Genomic DNA, 21,355 nt, shown 5'->3' on the forward strand with positions numbered 1-21,355 from the left:
GGCATGGCGAATATTGTTTTACAATGAACAAAAAATTAGGAAAGTTGGATAAACAAGACATAGTCATATAAGGTAAAAAAAAAGTTAATGTGATGGTGAACGTTTCACCTTATCCATTGGTGTGTTCGTTTATCGATCTCACTTTACAGGTAGACGACATAGATTGTGTACTTATATGAATCTCATTACTATATATTGACTGATTGATCCTATTTACGTCATACATGAATGATTACTTCAGTTACCAGGTGTTGATATTGTCTAGCAACAGGAACCAATAAATCAATTTTATTTTCATGCTGTTATGTAATTCAAAAGAAGTGAAACTAAATATCTTAATCAGAAAACAAATATAATCGTGTATACAGTATGACGTAACAATATTATCAATAAAATATATCATTAAAATATATAGACTGATTACTTATTTACTTATGCCTGTTACCCCTCGTTGAGGAGTATAGGCCACCCACCAGTACTCTCCATTCAACCCTGTCATGGGCAATCTTTTCCAGTTCTTTCCAGTTAACATTCATCCTTTTCGTATCTGCTTCCATTTCCCGGCGTAATGTGTTCTTTGACCTTTCACTTTTCCGCTTCCCTTCAGGATTCCAAGTTGGAGATCGCCTCGTGATGCAGTTTAGTGATTTCTGAAATGTATGTCCTATCCACTTCCAACGTCTTTTCCTAATTTCCTCTTCAGCTGGAAGTTGGTTTGTCCTCTCATTCAGTAGGTTGTTAGTGATGGTGTCCGGTCAGTGAATGTTGAGTATTTTGCGTAGACAACTGTTTATAAATACTTGTACCTTCTTAATGATGGTTGTAGTAGTTCTCCACATTTCAGCTCTGTACAGTGGGACTGTGTTGACGTTCGTATTGAAGATTGTGACTTTGATATTGGTTGATAGTTGTTTTGAGTTCCATATGTTCTTCAATTGTAGGAATGCTGTCCTTGCTTTGTCAATCCTGGCCTTTACATCTGCATCAAATCTTCCTTGTTCATCAATGATGCTTCCATATAGACTGATAGTAGACAGATAAATTATTAAGTTTTTATGCAAATCATTGACTTGTCAAAATACAGTTTTTTTTCTTAGACTTAAAGGAAGTCATAAGGAGAGGCAATGAAAATGATGAAAAATATAATCAATCAGTGTTGTGCATGTCAAAATCTTTCTTAGTATTAATTGAATTCTATCGATCAAGTTGTAGTGTATCCACTAGTTTCAATGACTTAACATTACGTAAGTTATGTTAAGATATGAGCTGATGTTTGAAAATAATCAACAGGAAACAGTGAACTTAAGTTTCTTGTTATTTGGCACTCGTCAGTAAGGTATATCTGTGTGTTGTTGGTGTGCACTACTCAAGAATTTCATACTAGCATGAATGAGTTAATTGTTCATTGATTCCTGGTTCTTACTGCCTCATTCGTTGGATTTAGTCAATGAAGAAAGCTATTTGTCAATAACAATTAATAAGATTAACTTTTTATGGTGCAGATCTAATATTCACTGCACAACACTAATTGAAAATCAAGGTATTACAGAACAGGGAACTGATACCTGCCTCGGGATAACAAGTAAGTCATGCTGATGAGTTTCAAATAGCACGAACTCTAGGTCTAAGGTTTTCTAACCACCATCTTAAATAGTGATTACAGATGCTGGTTTCCTTTTTTAAACAAATGAGGTTGTTGATATAAGTTTTCACTATGAGTTCGACTCATATGATGTCACCATTTCTGAGAGGCTTTTCAGGCTAAAATAAGACAATTGTTCAGTAATCCCTTGATTTTCAAACAATCTTATGCAGTGAATATTAGATCTGCACCATAAATAGCTAATCTTTATTAATTATTATTGACAAATAGCTTTCTTCATTGACTAAATCCAACGAATGAGGCAGTAAGAACCAGGAATCAATGAACAATTAACTCATTCATGCTAGTATGAAATTCTTAAATAGTATACATCAACAACGTACAGTTAATCAAATAAATAACAATTAAATGCACGCCGATAGTTAACATCCAGATAAGTGTCCGAAGTTTCAGTGGGAAGTCGTAATCGGTAGACTTCAGTCGTTTCGAGAATGCAACAGATGACATCAAAAGAACTAAATGGTTACCATATTATATCAGTTGTAACAAATAGTATGAAATCAGTTAATATGATTCAGTACCTGAAAGGTAAAATATTTATCACTAGACCTGAAGCTAATGTATTCGATTGTATATAAGGTAGTGGATACATACTACTCGAGGAGTCTTCTATTATTGAGAAAGAGTTGTTCAATGCTCCCTGACTCTCAACGGTTCTTTAGCTAATCAAATCTATCTCCAATTTGAATTACTGAATTGTTTAACTATGTCAATCATTAAATGGTCTTGTATCAAATATGTCTTAATGAATGTATATCATGGTCTTGTATAGCCACATGAGTAACAAATGTACGTCATAAACTATTTAATTACCTTTTGTTTTCTTGTCTACTTAAAGAAGTTTTAGAACAGTGAATATCTCATGTGATGAGATAATAGAACAAACAATAGAACACTAGAAACTAATCATTGTAAATGAGCATTTTAATAGAGATGAAATCATCTTCACTATATTTTCACACTATTGTTATGAGGAGATGCCCTTTCCAATCCAAATTTATGCCTTATTTACTCGTCAAATTTAATTGCGCACTGCTGAGGAGTCCCTTAGTAGGATGAAACGGCCGTCCAGTACTTCCAGGTTTTCCGTAGTGGTCTAGCTTCAATTGATTCATGATCTCAACTATATGAAATTACTATCATATCCACAAAACCCCTTCTGATAATAAACATTATTTCGTTGCAATTTTTTTATGATCGGCTATTGGATAGTGGTTGGTGTATGCTTGTTTTATTATGTTTATAATAACTTTTGAGACTGCAGTAATCAATATTTGTTGACGTTGGATGACATAACTCAGAGTTGATCACAATCAGTCAGTCAGTCAGTTAGCTACAACGTAGGACCAGGCACATATATACATCGGTCCAAGTTGCCATACCTCGTTAACACAACATGATGAACACCGAATTCATAAAAGTAGTTAATTTAGTGGTGTTAATATATAAAAGAAAGGTTATATATAAGGATATAGTATGGGAAGGAAGACAGATATGAAGCAATTATAATCTCAAGGTTTAGGGGAAGATAAAGAGTGTATACACCTGTGCCATTGTGATCGATTCTGAGCCATGTCACAGTTTCATTCACTTACTATCTTCATTTCGATCTTCAGTTCGAAAATTACATCTTTTCTTCCTGAATCATATTTTTTATGTCTAATCTTTTTTCCTATCACTGGTACTGTTACTACGTCTACTATTATATCATTTATTCGTCTTTCTGTATTAATTCACTCTGACAACTAGAATCAATGCATATGTGAACCAAATTCTATGTTTCTTATAACTGGTTAACCTTTTCATTACGTAATCTCTAGGCAGATCATTTTATTCTGTTCTATTTAGAATCAATTAGTAACTGTGGATAGATATTTTCTTAAAATAATAATAGTATCGGGTTTATTTGGAACTCTGGTAAAGTTTCCGTATGATGCCTAAGTTTTACCTTCTTTCTTGTATGTGCGTCGGTTGAGTTTCAATGTTTTTTTTTCTCTTTGTTTATTTGTCGGACTCTTAATCATAGTGTTCAGATGAGTATCTTGGTTTTCTAATCCTTTGTTCCCTCTCCCTCTCTCACGCACACACATATACACTACGTGTGCTCATTATTATGAAGCATACATTAACAAACTATAAAAATCCAAAGTTTTTAATAAAAGAAAAGATGTTATCTATGCAACGTAATGTTTTTAAACAGAAAAACTATGATAATTTCCAAGTGTAATGGTATGATAATAAATGTATGTCTTCTCCAGAAATTAAGCCATGAAGAGTTCACACATACACATATAGCGCTCTCTCTCTCGAGAGAGAGAGAGAGGATCCTTCAGGAGCTAATAACTTCTGAGAACTTTATACAAAATGTACTCAGAATGTATTTCATGTAGCTGACATCTGAATTAATTAAATTGCTTTCGAGTCGTCTCAGTGAGTTCAGCGATTAATAGCTAATTTATCACTGTAATTTCAAATTACATATATAGGAAATGACTTTTAAAAAACAAACAACACATACAATTTGTGTCTCTTAAGTCTCGGGTTCATAAACAGTACACACCCATGACCCTATACATTAGGTTAAACATGAGACCTGGTAGTCACTTGATGACCTTAACTTTAGACCACTCAATCGACATTCAATGTTTCATGATTAGAACTTTAGTCATTATTGTGGCGATCATCTAATGTTATCAGTGATATCGGTCTTAATCACAGCATTACTAAACACTACTGGTCATGTGCATAAATCAGAGACGCGGATTGTTGTTAGCATAAGTTATTTGGAGAAACCATTCATGATGTAGACCATTTTGATTACTAACTAGAATTTCCGGTTTAACCATAGCAACAATAAGTACACTTACAACCAATATTATCATAGATATTGTAGTTTGCAGATAAATAATGAAATTTTTTAGTCAACTTACATGAATCAAATATTTAAGATGACAATCTTTGATGAGAGAAGATAAAGAAATATTGAATATTTCATGTGGAAGATTTCTAGACACAAATCATTGGACGAAATAAGTACATATTGATCCAAATATTCAGTTTATACTACTCATATGTATATATATATATATCATTATCAAGCGGTGTCGAACCCAGCGCATATCCATATCGGTCCAACTTGCTGCAGTACATCATCACAGTGATATGATTTTTCGAGATAAATCCCAAGAGTAATTAACAATATTGATAGTATCTGTAATAGTAGAAAAGATTAGGGATGAACAATACAATTAGAGAAGAACGAGTATATTCACGGAATCAAAAGTTTACGATAATTTTCAGGTTGAAGATCTTGTGAAAATCTAAGAGTAAATGCATCCATGCCAATGCTACCAACTCTGGGCCATGTCAGCTAAGCTCACCAAATCCTAGTTACAATGATCCTTCGAACCTTACCTAGGCAGTCTGTGTCTACTTGAACAAGACCCACTCTAACAACCAATGACTTCATGGACTCATTCTACTTCTTGGTTTCCCCACTCGCATATATATACGTGGATCGAATTCTATTTAATAATCTAAGACATATTATGTATGTTTGATTGTTTGGAACTATTGCTATGAATACTTAAGTAGTATACTTTTTTCTACTTATTATCGATAACTTATTTCTTATTAAATACATAGACAAATAGATTCAAATATGTGTACATAATTAGCATGTCTGGTATGCTAATTTCATACTTCTTTTCAGTCTCAACACACACACACAAATTGTGTCCCATCAAATTATTTGGTTTTTGTAAAGATAGTATACAATTTAGTATAATTTTCATCAAGAATTGACAACTATTGGAGGACAGTGAAAAACTAAAACAGTACTACAGATTTGCTATTCATTATCGTTAACAAATTGTAATGTTTCCAACCTAATTAACTCAATACTGCCCTCAAATGCCCTGGTACGCCTGAGAGTCGGGAGAGTCCGCGCTCCCTCTCAGAATACTCTTACATGGCCACGCGTATATAGCCTCTAACAGGGAAGTCCTACTCACTGCCTTCTCTCAGAGGGGGTGTTGTTCACGAAATTGAGAGGACTAAAAGCGAATTTCTGGAGCTTTAACCGGGTTGGTGGACACGGCGAGTCCACCTAGGGGAATTGGAAAACTCTTATTCCAAACCAATAGTGCACATGGGCTCCAGTATCCTGAGGGGACAAACGGCGTATGGGACTGCATCTCCACTACCTTGTGGATTAGACCTTTAGGTCAAAGGCTCCGGTTGTGGCCCCCTAAGAAAACCACCTGCTTCGGTCTGGACACCCGCGTAATATCACAGCCCTCACACAAATCAAATGAGATTTGTGTGGCACATATATATCTGGTGCCCCTTTGTAAATAAATCAATAACTCGATACTTTGTGGTTTCTTATTAGATTCTCAAAGTGTTGGTCATTGTTAGTGAGTAAATGTTCTTTATTTTATACCTAGATAATTTTTGTAAACATTTCTTAGAATTTGAAAACACTTTTTCCCAATAATGTGTACAGTACTTCTATATCGTTTTAATTCAATTGTAATTTTAATAGTTGACATCATGAGTCATTTAAAGCTAGATCACCATAGAAAATCTAGAAGCACTGGACGGCCATTCCGTCCTATTGTGGGACTTCTCAGCAGTGTGCACCCACTATCCTGTCTCACGTGGAAATGCTTAACCTTTAGACCACTGAGCCAGCATCCAACGTTGTTAATGTTTAACTTCAACCAATCCACGAAACTGCGCCACCGTCCACCATTGTCTTCAGCGAGTTACTATCTTACAACAGACCCGGTTGAACTCTAGTGGTCACTGATTCGCACTAGAACTCACAATAGGACGAAACGACCGTCCAGTGCTTCCTGGTTTTCCATGGTGGTCTAGCTTCAATTGACTCATGATCTCAACTATTAAAATTACTATTATGTCCACAAAACCCCTTCTGATGTTAATCAATTGTAATTGTTTGAATCTTACCGCTGTTGGTGTTAATGAGTAACTGATCAGTCTCTTTTGTCGTATTCTCATCCTGAGGAGATTGCTTCTATATTATTATCATTCATAAAAAATTTTAAACAGATCAAGATGGTTCAAACCAATACATTTGAGTTATAATTCATATCGTTGCACATGGTTGTGGCTATTTGAACTCAGTAGCTAAGTGGATAATGCATTGACATTTGCAGCGAAAGGACTAGGTTTGAGTCCCTTAGTAAACATCAACATTGGAATCCAGATACATCTAGACGAAAAGTCCTAAATAGAACGAAAGGCGGGTCATAGATTCTATTACTACCCACTACCCAACTCTGCTTCGAAATTTCTTGTTGTTTATTTAGTAATAGCGTGAAAGGGAATTATATGTCAAATAATCTCATCTAAAGGTTTATCTCGGTTGATTCAATCGATAAATTCCCACTATAATGAACTATACATAGCTATAATCATATACCAACTTGTGACCAGCTTTGGGATAGATTCCTTGAAGTTTTATTAAGAATCCTTAACTAGTGGAATTTAGTCTTGTCTTCCCACTATACATTGAAAATGAACCGAAAACCAAAATTTCTCTACCTACTAAATAACCCATAAATAAGGCTTTCAATGTAAAACCTAAGGTTCATGGAAAACTGGTAAGTTCAAACTAACAAGGACTGATTGCTCAATGTTCTTTGATTGTCAGTGATACGTGATAAATACAACCTTTACTAGAAATCATACTCATTTAAAACATTTTATCACTCATTCAATGTGAATAGTTTTCACCTGAAAAAAATGAGGTTACATTGGCTATCACTAAAATACCATCACTTCACTATGCAATCGATAAATCATTCAAAGTAGATACTATTAGTCACCTTTATATATTCCCTCCTTTTTAATTAATCTATTGATCTTACTGTTGAGTAATGTTCGTTTGATCCATTGATTTTTTTCCAAATTGTGAGTGTGAAAAGATAAGCATCCTATGACAAAGCTATTCCATTTTAAATAAGATGAAAATTTACGTTGAGCGTGGAATAAAACTAAAACATAATAATATAGAAACACGTACATATTAGACCTGGTTGAATTGATTTCATTTATTAATACATTCTATTTATGTTACAGGTATGAACATGTTTACTGGTGTTAAGGTTTCACTGGTCAAATAACAACATTATTATTTTTAATAGTTGAGATCATGAGTCAATTGAAGCTAGACCACCATGAAAAACCTGGAAGCACTGGATGGCCGTTTTGTCCTATTGTGGGATTCCTCAGCAGTGCGCAATCACGATCCCACCTCGCGACATTCCAACCCAGGATGGACATCCATTGCTTCTATGGTTTTCATGATGGTCTAGCTTCAATTAACTGACAATCTGAACTATTAAAATTACTATAATATCCATAAAAACCCCTTCTGATATTATTATCTGTTTCAGACTAGATCTATGGCTTTTAAGTTTTAAATATGATCGTTTACCCATTTATTGAAATGTATTGAAATGTATTAAATTCTAGGCGTTTTTTTCTGAAATGAGTTGTTTTTAGCTGAACAGTTCTACTCGATGTTTTAAATCACGAACTAATGTTTGCTAGACTACTATTGAAAACATGTAAGGACTGGATGATTATTTCGTCCTAGTAAGGGGCTCAAGTGTGTGGATCAATACCCTCGCATTCGGGAGTTGAACCCAGGCATTTTATCTTGCCTGCGAGCGCCCAACTTCCAGATTACTGAATTTAGTTATTATTGGTGTCTAACAATTTTTCATAACTATTATTCAGTTATATCATTTCTTTTTCATATCTGTTAAGCGTATTTCTGGTCCGTAAATTATTTTCATCCTCTTATTCTACTCTAAACCTTTGATCATTCTTTTCATATTAAAAGAATATCTCAGATCACTTTATAATGCAGTTTCTTCTATCCTTCTATAGACTCATATATTTATCAGACTATATTTGTGATCAGATTTTAATGAGATCGATTCTATGCCTCATTTCGCCCCCAAATACCCTGGTATGGCCTAGAGTGGGGAGAGTCCGCTCCCCCTCTCCAAATGCTCTCACATGGACACGCGTATATAGCCTCTGTCAGGGAAGTCCTACTCACTGCCAATGGTGCACATGGGCTGGCTCCAGTATACTGAGGGAACAAATGGCGTATGAATCAATCGTTGGTCACCGGCTACCATGGGACTGCATCTCCTTACGATGTTCCACTGCCTTGTGGATCAGACCTTTAGGTCGAAGGCTCCGGTTATGGCCCTCTTAGATGACCACCTACTTCGATCTGGGTACCCGGGCAGTATCACAGCCCTCACACAAATCAAATGAGATTTGTGTAGCGCATATATATCTAGTACCCCCTTTGTACCAATATTTATGTGTTCAATTCATTCAAATTCAAATTCATATGCCTCATTTCAGTATGTAAACGTAGTTGACTTCCTCATGGAACGTAGACAAATTATTAAGTTTTATTTCAAGTACCATTCTCTAGAATTTTTAATTCCTTATTCAATTAACTTCAAATTCTAGTACTTCTAGCCGCCTCTATACATATTTCTAATTCCCCTATATGTAATATACAACTATGATAAAGGTAAAAATCTATCTCCAATCCATTAATGAAAGTATAAATCATTTCAAGGTTATAGCGTATCTGTCAAAATAAAGTGAAGAATTAGTGTTAGTAATTAAAGTTGGGCTTTTCACTTTAAAAAAAAAACAGACATCAGCTATAATATGACGGTCCTAAATTTCATATCATTAGTCCCCAGTCTTAAAAATAATAACTTTTTTCCTTGATATTATTTACCATTTTCTGATTGGTTAGACAAATTTAGATTTTTGAAGGTCATCCTTGTAGAACTGTTTTTTGTGGAGGGGGGGGAATATCCGATATATCGATATATGTATAGTACACACATATATATTGATGATAGTAATTTTGGTTATGTAATCTTGAAATAGAATTAAATTTGTTCATTTTATTTATGTCTGTAAATTATTACCCTCTTAAATTAATAATAATAATAATAATAATATCAGTTAATTGCTGCCATGTCCATATGTTTTTTTTGACCACGTGATCCACTTTATCGGATAAACAAAGTCTGTTTTCAAGGTCAATGTTTGAAAAAAGAGCAACAAACGAGCAACGATTAGTTTAATTTTTTTTTTAAAAAAAAACAAAAGGGATAGGGGAATACTTAGTGAGGTAAATAAACTCTAGTGAATAGGGAAAAGAAACACAACGGAAATCCTGATTTTCTTGTGATTTCTACATTTAATATCAGAAGAGGCTTTTGTGGATATTATAGTAATTTGATATAGTTGAGATCATGAGTTAATTGAAGCTAGACGATCATGGAAAACATGGAAGCACTGGACGACCGTTTTTTCTTATTGTGGGATTCCTGAGCAGTGCGTATCTACAATCCCGCCTCGTGAGATTCCAACCCAGGACGGCCGTCTAATGCTTTCATGTTTTTCATGATGATCTAGCTTCAATTGACTTATTATCTTAACCAATAAAATTTTTACATTTATCAACTACTTATATCGACTAATATACTTTTTTTTCATTGTATTCTATTTTAAATGATCAATGTGTAAGTATGTATATATTGCTATGACAATAGATTAATTAAAATATTGTCAATACTTTTTTTAAAATTTTAATTGTAACCATTTTATAGATAGCTGATTGTTTAAATTAATGCTTGAAAAATCATGTCTTACTTATTACTGATAACTATAAGGTTACTATTCAGATTCTCAAGTTCCTAGTAGGTTAAAACTAATAAATTCATTAGAGATTTAGATTCTTTTTTCTATTGTACCACTAGACCCTCAAATGCCCTGGCACGGCCGAGAATAGGGAGAGTCCGCTCTTCCTCTCCAAATGCTCTCATATGGCCACGCGTATATAGCCTCTGTCAGGGAAGTCCTATTCACTGCTTCTCGTGGCATTACTGTTGTTTACAAAATTGAGAGGATGACAAGAGAATGTCCGGCGATTTAACCCGGTCGGTGGACACGGCGAGTCCATCTAGGGGAGTTGGAAAACCCTCATTCCAAACTAATGGTGCACATGGGATCCAGTATCTCGAGGGAACAAATGGCGTATGAACCAATCGTTGGTCACCGGCTACCATGGGACTGCATCTCCTCACGATGCTCCACTGCCTTGTGGATCAGACCTTTTTTTCGAAGGCTCTGGGTGTGTCCCCCTGAGAAAACCACGTGCTTCGAATTGGGCACCTTGGCAGTATCACAGCCCTCACACAAATCAAATGAGATTTGTGTGGCGCATATGTATTCGGTGCCCCCTTGTACCAATATTTACGTGTTCAAATAAATAAATAAATAAAATTGTACCACTATATGATGATGTCATAAATAAAATGACAGAGGCTCCGTGGATTCAACTGTTAATGATAAAATTCCAAAAGGAATACAAATTCATCCTACTTTTGGTTTACTTATATCTTTTGTATCCTGATAATCTTTAATCACTGTTATATCGAATAAGTGTGCGCGTGCTCTGTTTATATATGATCGTGATAATCCCCGCCTATTAGAGAGGAGCGAATTTTCGATCAAAGCAATGATACACGAAAACCGTATGAGCAGTCTTGAGCACTTATCAGTCCTGCACTCTGCCTAGCCCAGTCAGTTAAGTCCAGAACATCAATAACAGCCTCTGCAATATCAGTCATTATTCTCAATCATACTGAGTTTATATACCAAACAAACTGACGACATCGTACCACAAAGTAGAAAATACACATTTGTACAAGATTCAGCCAAATGTGGCTGTGAATGTGGGGAAGAGTAATTAATAGACTAGGGATAACTCAAGAACGACAAATCGTATAGTAATAGTCTATAGGTTGAAATAAAGCTTATAATAAGAGGGATACGAATATGAATAGTTTAGTTACTTAACAATTATACAATAAGAAATACCAATATCACATTGGTCCATAAATAGTTCACAAAGTTACCATTCATAAATCTCCATCGGATATAACAATTACCTTACTAATTTCTCATTTTATGCTATGTATAAAGTGTATCAGTTGACTACATGAATGATAAAATATTGATTAATCAATACACTGCAATAAATCTAAGGTATTTTTTTGACTTCCCTAATTCAATAATCCTCTTGAAAGCTGTTCACTAAAATATCTCTCAAATTTTAAGGCTTATTTAATAGATTGCAGTGCATAGATGGAGAAACTTCAAAATTGAAAATGGTTCTTATCAGTCTAAGAGAGTTGTGGAGAGATTATTTCAGAAGGTCAAATGAGGGATGATGACCACTGGAGCCTTACCATGTTGAGTGTGAGATACTGATGATCTAGTGAAGTTGACCCGAAGCATACACCATTTCAGCAAGTCATGAAGGTCCTGGGTCTGATCCCTAGCAAGATCGAAGAAAAACAGTGCTGAAAAGTCACTTCCTGGGACGAAATTGCTATCCAGTGCTTCAGTATTCGAAATGAACTCAATCTATGACAAATATCACTTACAAATTACATTCATCTTAACAAAATCTCCATATCATAATTATTCATTTCAGTTGATTTATTATTATTCATTTTCATTTCCTATTCATGTGATTGTTTTGTTAGATCAAATTCAATGAAACCATTAATTAGTTCACTTAGGTAGTGAATTGTGCATCCTAATTAACTACCAAATTTAAGTTAACGATTGTATTTATTGATCGTTATTTTAAAGGTAAATTAAATTAATAAACATGAACCCCGTTGGATGCCGGCTAAGTGGTCTATCGGTTAAGTGCTCGCGCGCGGGACTGATAGATCCTGGGTTCGAATCTCGCGAGGTGCGACCGTGGATGTGCACTGCAGAGGAGTCTCAAAATAGGACGAAACGGGTGTCCAGTGTTTCCAGGTTCTACTTAGTGGTCTAGCTTCAATTGATTCATGATTTCAACTATATATAAAAATGAAAATATAATAATATGTATATATGGAGACCACAACACTGAATGCGGATTGAATGACTGTAATGATGATTTCGTTTTAGATACAACACCTTCTGAAATAATCTCTCCACAACTCTCTTAGACTGATAAGAACCATTTTCAATTTTGAAGTTTCTCCATCTATGCACTGCAATCTATTAAATAAGCCTTAAAATTTGAGAGATATTTTAGTGAACAGCTTTCAAGAGGATTATTGAATTAGGGAAGTCAAAAAAATACCTTAGATTTATTGCAGTGTATTGATTAATCAATATTTTATCATTCATGTAGTCAACTGATACACTTTATACATAGCATAAAATGAGAAATTAGTAAGGTAATTGTTATATCCGATGGAGATTTATGAATGGTAACTTTGTGAACTATTTATGGACCAATGTGATATTGGTATTTCTTATTGTATAATTGTTAAGTAACTAAACTATTCATATTCGTATCCCTCTTATTATAAGCTTTATTTCAACCTATAGACTATTACTATACGATTTGTCGTTCTTGAGTTATCCCTAGTCTATTAATTACTCTTCCCCACATTCACAGCCACATTTGGCTGAATCTTGTACAAATGTGTATTTTCTACTTTGTGGTACGATGTCGTCAGTTTGTTTGGTATATAAACTCAGTATGATTGAGAATAATGACTGATATTGCAGAGGCTGTTATTGATGTTCTGGACTTAACTGACTGGGCTAGGCAGAGTGCAGGACTGATAAGTGCTCAAGACTGCTCATACGGCTTCAATTAGTTAATCATTACAATCTCCACAAACCCCCATTCTTTTCTTATTATATATATATCGAATAGCCCAAGGCAATTACCGATTAAATATAGTGAAGTGATTTTAGCTTATCAATATATAGAATAGACCGACGTGATAGACTTTATCAGCTGAGTGTATCTATTAATAGCTTGAACTCGTTTCATAATTGTAACTATGTTCTTATTTTGAAATGCTACTAATAGCTTATTGACCTAAATAAATTACAGTGTTCGGTCATATAACATTAATCAATCCAATTATATTTAATCTTAATTGAATATCAATATGTATAGATCAGATTTGTAAATTATTCACTAAGCTAAATAAATGAGCACAATGCTGGATCATACACAGATATCATTATGTGATATACATTTTGAACTAACTTCAGTAGTAAGTCTATATTCATCACAGATTAGCCTCAGTCAAGGTACTCCTGATAACCAGGGTTCACTGGACAGCTATTTTGTTTCATTATATAGCTGTACAAAAAGTCATACACATCTTGCCGCATGGGGTCTAACGCGAGACCTTCAAGTCTTGAGCTGAAAGCTAAAACATTAGACCACTGAGTTGTTTATATTATTACTGAAAGTTGACTAGAATTAAGAAACATTAATTATTCGACCCACAGTTATTAAGTCAGTGGTATTATCCTCACTGTGAGACTTAAATCTCACGGGAACAGTCAGTCAGTCAGTCAGCTACAACGTAGGACCAGGCACATATATGTATCGGTCCAAGTTGCCATACCTCACTCATTAGCACAACAAGATGAACACCGGATTCAAAGAAGTAGTTAATTTAGTGGTGGTAGTATATAAAAATAGGTTGTATATAAGGATATAGTACACGAAGAAAGAAAGCTATGAATTAATTTTAATCTCAAGGTTTAAGAGAAGATAAAGAGTGTATACACCTGTGCCATTGTGATCGATTCTGAGCCATGTCACCAAGAGTCTCCAAGCATTGGTTACGATAGTCACGCGGACCCCAACCAAGTAGTCTGCATTTACCAAAATGGCTTATACTAGAAGTTAGTGACTTCAAGCTCTGATTCCACGGGAACAACCTTATGTAAAAAAATGGAAATGTAGTACAGATTGAAATTTGACTAAAAAAGACATCTAGCACTATTCTTAATTTTTGTTTTTATTAAAAAGTATAAAATTTTATATAGTTGAGATCATGAGTCAATTGAAGCTAAACCCCCATGGAAAACCTGGAAGCACTGGACACCCGTTTCGTCCTACTGTGGGACTCCTCAGCAGTGAGCATCCACGATCCCGCCTCGCGAGATTGGTTGAAGTTAGACATCAACAACGTTGGATGCCGGCTAAGTGGTCTATCGGTTAAGTGACTTGCGCGCGAGAATGATAGGTCCTGGGTTCGAATCTCACGAAGCGGGGTCGTGGATGCGCACTACTGAGGAGTCCAATAATAGGACGAAATGGCCGTCCAGTGCTTCCAGGTTTTCCATGATGGTCTAGCTTCAATTGACTCATAATCTCAACTATATAAAATTACTAAAATCTCCACAAAACCACCTTCTGAAAATATAAAATTATTAATAGTAGGGGATAATAGAGATTATTCGGTTTTGTAGATTACATTACTAACTGACCTTAATCATGATGATAGTCACAAATTAATTTTCATGAGTCTACAAATATATATTCCAACACTCATTTCCTAGTAGTTCTATATCGTTTATCTTTAGCCTGAAATGATTGTAATGCTTATGTAAACCGTAAGTAATACTATGTTCCTGAATTTCTCTTCCCTCGCTAACACCGACACTACTACTTTCTCCACCCACTACATAATGCTCCATTTTCAACAACAGAACCTTTGATCATCTAGAGGGGAAAACTACCTGGTTTTAAAACTTATCACTTCTTTAGTTTCTCTTTTTCGCTCAAAGAAGCACTCACTCTTTTTTGTAACATTTTAGTCAGCATGACAAATTATGGTTTCACTATGCTAACAAAGCAAACTTTGAAATTTACAAAGCCGGTTTAGTTATTAGTATGTAAAGTAGACCAGACTAGTTGATTAGACTTTCATAACTCCGTCTATCTGTCTATTTATTAGCTGTTTGTCTGCTTGTCATTCTCTCTCTACCTATATATACATATACACTCGCAACTACTTGGAATTACACTCAAGCCAATCTATTGATCGATCGACTATATAAATGATGTCCAAGAAACTGACGATATTCATAAATCCCTTATAATTGAGACTTGTTATTGACTGAATATAGCCATCATATTATTGGTAAAGTACTTTTTCCGATACTATCTATAAGATTCGATACACATCAGTTAAAAAAAACATTAAAATACTACAATAGATCCAATGAGCAAAAGAAACAGTGTCATTATTTCGTCATCTTCTTTCTAATTGGTTAGTATTTCACCGATTGGGAAAAAAGACATATAGTTATGTAAATAAATAAAAATTATCACAGTTGAATACACAAGTCAATCAAAGCTAGATCAGGATTCAAAACCTGGATGCTCCCGAAGACCGTTTCGTTCTAGTATGGGACTGGTGAGCTGTGCGCACCCACGATCCCTCACGTGAGACTCGAACCCAGGACCTCCAGTCTCGTGTGCGAGCGCGCGTGTGTAGGGTACTCAGCCGGCATCCAACGCTGGTAATGTCTAACTTCAACCGATCCACGAAATTGAGCGACACATCCACCAATGTCTTCTGTGTGTTACTATCTCACAACAGACCTGGTTGAACTCCACTGGTCACTGCTTCCCACTAGAACTCTAGGAAATACCTCTTGAAGCCAGTCACTAGTGAGCATATGTTGATTAATATCAGAAGGGATGAAACGGCAGTCCAGTGCTTCCAAGTTTTCCATAGTGGTCTAGCTTCAATTGATTCATGATCTCTACTATTAAAATTAATATATTGCTATTATAGATTGTATACGCCCATTAGGTTCTTGGTTGATTTGTGTCAAATACTGCCTAGTTTAATGTATTCAAATGTTACTATTGACCAAGAAAGTAAGTGACATATAACTGAGTTTGTTTTTGATCAGTGATTGGTCAGTTATAAATTTATTGTTAGTACATTCAATTTCTATATTTTTTTCTCCATCTTAAATTACGGTATTCCTCTGTATATACCTTTCTACTGTAACTTTTGTACCCGATTCTCAAAGTTCAGTCTTTTTCATTGTCATTACTACTATATTATTCCGATCTCTTTTACTATATACATTGTAAATTTCAACTCGTTGTGTTAATTCAGTATGAAACTTCGGGCCAGCGTACATCTGTGACAGTTGCTATGTTGGTGATAACTGACTGATTGACTGAATTATAGCATCTTCATTTGTAGTCTCACGTCTTTCCTTTTGTCGATTTTTATTAGTCCTGTCCATCGGGCACCACGTCTTTGTCCCCGAATGCCCTGGTGCGGCCGAGACTGGAGAGAGTCCGCTCTCCCTCTCCAAATGCTCTCACATGGCCAGGCGAATATATAGCCTCTGACAGGGAAGTCCTATTCACTGCCTTCTCACACCACGGGTGTTGTTCACGAAATTGAGAGGACCAAATGCGAATGTCCGGCGCTCTAACCGGGTTTTTGGACACGGAGAGTCCACCTAGGGGAGTAGGAAAACCCTCGTTCCAAACCAATGGTACACATGGGCTCCAGTATCCTGAAGGAACAAATAGCGTATGAATCAATCGTTGGTCACCGGCTATCACGGAACTGCATCTCCTCACGATGCTCCACAGCATTGTGGATCATATCTTTAGGTCAAAGGCTACGGGTGTGGCCCCCTGAGAAAACCACCTGTTTCAGTTTGGGCACCTGGGCATTATCACAGCCCTCACACAAATCAAATGAGATTTGTGTGGCGCATATATATCTGGTGCCCTTTTGTGCCAATATTTATGTGTTTAAATAAATAAATAAATAATATTAAATAACAAGTATCAGTTTTTCTGCGGTTACAATTAGTGCTTACACTAGTGTCTTATTCGGTTACAACAAACAGAAATCGATTATAAAATAACTAATAAATCAGTGACATTCTAGACTATTTTCAACGTTTACTGCACTTTTCGTACGGAGAACTTTCAGTCATTTTTCCATTTACTTATCATTTGAATGATCCATCTTAGAGTATGATTTTCATAAAAGATTTCACGGGAAATCCTAGCATTTACTAAATCTGTTTTCTTTTAACCAGTGTGTACGGCTACGCTACAATGAACATGGTCATAGCAGATAACTAAGGATAACTCTCGTAACAGTTGAGTTTTTATGAGAAGTATAAATCAAAAATGTAATGACAAGGACGTCTGTGCAAACGTTTCAGCTTTGAAGATAGTTTACAGCCTAGATAAATATTAAAAAACCAAAGAACGCTAGACAGTTGTTTCGTCTTATCGTGAGACTCGTCAGAAGTCTTCATACTGATGAATTTACCAAAGGATTATATAATCTCTACTTGCCTTTCAAGCTAATAATAGCATTAATTATAATTGGCAACTACTTACTAATGACTCACTTCATGATAAACTATCTTGGTTCCAATAATAAACTAAAGAATGTTCTCATCTATATTTACCTCTTTCTTTTTTTTACAGAAATCAATAAAAATTTCACTACAATCCCATTAGTTCATGTTACACCTGAATGTTCATTATTGGATGCATCAAGAATGTTATTACAATATCGTTTTCATCGATTACCTATTATTGATACATTACATGGCAATGCATTACATATATTAACACATAAACGGATATTAAAGTATTTACATTTAAATGTTAGTACTATTTCGTATGCAATGTATGAGATTTTGTAGATTGTTAATTTTCATTGAAATCATAAATCGACCTAATTTGGACCATTATTGAAAGTCTGGAAGCACTGGATGTCTATTTCGTTCCAGTGTGCGACTCCCCAGCAGTAGAAGTCAATGTTCCCACAACTGGTTACCGAACACAGAACTTTCGGTTCGGCGAGAGAACGCTTAATCTCTAGACTAATGAGCCGAGGTCAAATGGTTTACAAGTTCAACTCCAATCAATTCACGATATTGGTTGTCCGAATTAGACTGGTCAGTGATTTCAATAAAATTCAACAATTTCAACAATCTCATACTGACAATTATCATGTCCTTACTTATGATTAGCTTAGAAAGGAAAGTGCCGAAGTTCTAGTGAGAAGCTATGATCAGATGAGCTCAATCATGTCAGGTGTGTGAGGAAGATACTCACAAATGACTATGGAAGATGGTCGCTCAATACTGTGGGTTAGTTTAAGTTAGACATTAACACCGTTGGATCCCAGCTCGGTGGTCTATAGGTTATATATTCGAGCGCGAGACAGAAGCTCCGGGGTTTGATCCCTAGCAGCAGAGTCATGAATTTGCACTACTGATGGAACAGCTGTCCACTTCTTCCTTTATATATTATAGTTATAGGCGTAGCTTAGTAGTTAAAAAATTCGATTTACAACAAGTAAGTCATAGGTTTAAACTCAATTTCGTCTACTTTGGTCTGAACAATTGAGTTAGTGCCATTAAAGTTCATATGAAAATGTATGACTCAAGTCAGAGCTCGCAAAATGTTTCATAGTAAATGAACTACTTTCAAAATATCAGGAAAGAAAAAAGCGAAAAATGCTGTAAAGTATTGTTGTATTTTGTAAGGATGGCTCGTTGGTAAACTCAAGGAAGCCTCAAGAAGCCCAGAAAGAGCTGAAGACATTCCATCCAATCATCGCTCGAGGAACATTCTAGAATGTCGACGTGTAACTCCCCTATTAGATGAATAAGAAGGACCCCCTATGTGCCTATTGGCTGTCCGAAATAATGATTTACTTTCAGCCAAAAACTATAAATGCATGCGATAAATGCTGTAAAGTATTGTTGTATTTTGTAAGGATGGCTCGTTGGTAAACTCAAGGAAGCCTCAAGAAGCCCAGAAAGAGCTGAAGACATTCCATCCAATCATCGCTCGAGGAACATTCTAGAATGTCGACGTATAACTCCCCTATTAGATGAATAAGAAGGACCCCCTATGTGCCTATTGGCTGTCCGAAATAATGATTTACTTTCAGCCAAAAACTATAAATGCATGCGATTGTTGTACTATATTTGGTACTGTTTGGGAATAACATTCCTACTTACTAGTCTTCTATCTTCTCTCTTGCAACGTTGCGGATTCGATCGTTCAAGTAGTCTAGTAGTACGCGGCATAGCAAGAATCTAAAGCTCTAGATATAACATATTTAATGAAATGTAAATAAAAGATGGATCCAAATAAATAACACTGAATTTTAGACCATTTAATCTAAAAATCCATCGTCAGTTAATCACAACCTTTTTCATTGAATTGAAGACAATTAAAGTTCCATTAATGGTTACTGTGTAGAACTTTGAATGATTTTTCGCACAATGTTAAAAAGTTTCGTGGAAATCCGTTACCTAGCTTATTGTATATACTGAACTTACCGTGAGAGCTGAAAGTTTACTGAGTTCAATCTCTGAATGAGGTCGTTCAGTTGTTACTGTTGAATAGACCCAACCGGTCAAGTATGAATAACTGTCGAACTCTCTTTATCTTTAAATGGTATGTCTTTCTACTTAACCTACTCTTTAGTTTACACCTTCTTTTTCATTTATGTTTGCTTTTCTGTATAATTCCCTTTTTCTTGTTTTTTTTCCAGAGGCATAATTTATCTCCAGTCAAATTTATGTCAAAGAGTTTACATGAGCTTAAACTAGGCACTTATAAACCAAATGTTCAAACAATTACAAATAATACAACAATTATAGAAGCTTTAAAGCTATTTCTGAAATATCAAGTATCATGTCTGCCGATTGTTAATGATGAAGATGGTCAACTTATTGAAATTTATGCAAAATTTGATGTGATTGTAAGTTTATTTTTTGAGTTTTATTTGAGTAATTACTGGACAACTTTAGTCTTTAGAGTTAATTATGGGAAAATATAAACCCTTGTAAGTAAATTCATATCTGAATGGGGATCTGCGGAGATCGTAGTAAATGTAATAGTTGAATTCAGGAGTCAAAGATCACCATTCAAAACCTGGATGCACTAGAAGATCGTTTCGTTCTAGTATGGGACTGGTGAGCAATACACATCTACGATCCCTCACGTGGGATTCGAACCCAGAACCTCCAGTCTCGTGTGCGAGCGCGCGTGTGTCGGGTGGAGACAGTTATCGACCTCAGACAATGGATGAATTGTTGAGTAAGATCATGGGTCGATTGAAGTTGAACATTAACACTGTTGGATGCCGGTTCAATGGTCTAGATATTGAGAGTTCGTTTGCGGGACTGAAAGTCTTGAGTTCGAGTCCCCCGTCAGAGATCGCAGGTGCACACTGTTAAGGATGAAACGAATGACCTATATTTTACCTCTTGACTTCGTTGGCCGAGTTGTGTTGAAACAATTAGTTTAGGATAGTTATACTACTAAGTAATTGTATTAAGTAGTTAACCTCAATTTTAGAAAAATGTTCCGATAAGAAAAAAACTATTTGAAGTAAAATAGACTTGACAAATTAAAATGGAATACAATTCGAACTGTTATGTTTACTAATGGATATCAAAACGGCCGACCTAAAATAAATGTAACCTGTAGATAATCATAAAAAACAATGGAGTTAAAATTTAATTGACAATCATTCTACACTCCTTAGTACTTCAGTGAAATATCAGTTATCAGAAGGGGTTTTTGTGGAGGTTTAGTATATTTCATAGTTGAAAGCTTGAGTCAATTGAAGCTAGACCACCATGGAAAACCTGGAAACACTGGACGGCCGTTTCGTCCTATTGTGGGACTCCTCAGCAGTGCGCACCCACGATACCGCACCTGCGAGATTCGAACCCAGAACCTACCAGTCTCGAGCC

The 21,355-nt window shown here is 35.4% G+C and overlaps 2 protein-coding genes across 2 annotated transcripts in view; both read left to right on the forward strand.

Moving 5' to 3' along the window:
- The window catches only part of Smp_212370 (AMP-activated protein kinase, gamma regulatory subunit, putative), a gene marked incomplete at its 3' end in the record, with an annotated part of 36,655 nt that extends 18,378 nt beyond the window's left edge, over positions 1 to 18,277 (forward strand). Inside the window, exon 4 of the mRNA XM_018792076.1 lies at positions 18,056 to 18,277. Coding sequence (XP_018647265.1) covers positions 18,056 to 18,277 — 222 coding nt within the window. The remainder of the gene's footprint in view (positions 1 to 18,055) is intronic.
- Positions 18,278 to 20,172: 1,895 nt separating this feature from the next.
- Smp_142030 (AMP-activated protein kinase, gamma regulatory subunit, putative) overlaps positions 20,173 to 21,355 on the forward strand; it is a gene marked incomplete at its 5' end in the record, with an annotated part of 15,412 nt that continues 14,229 nt past the window's right edge. The window contains one exon of the mRNA XM_018792087.1: positions 20,173 to 20,355. Within this exon, the coding sequence (XP_018647266.1) occupies positions 20,173 to 20,355 (183 nt within the window). The remainder of the gene's footprint in view (positions 20,356 to 21,355) is intronic.

Source organism: Schistosoma mansoni, assembly GCF_000237925.1.
Source record: "Schistosoma mansoni, WGS project CABG00000000 data, supercontig 0222, strain Puerto Rico, whole genome shotgun sequence".
In the NCBI taxonomy this organism is placed as follows: Eukaryota; Metazoa; Platyhelminthes; class Trematoda; order Strigeidida; family Schistosomatidae; genus Schistosoma; species Schistosoma mansoni.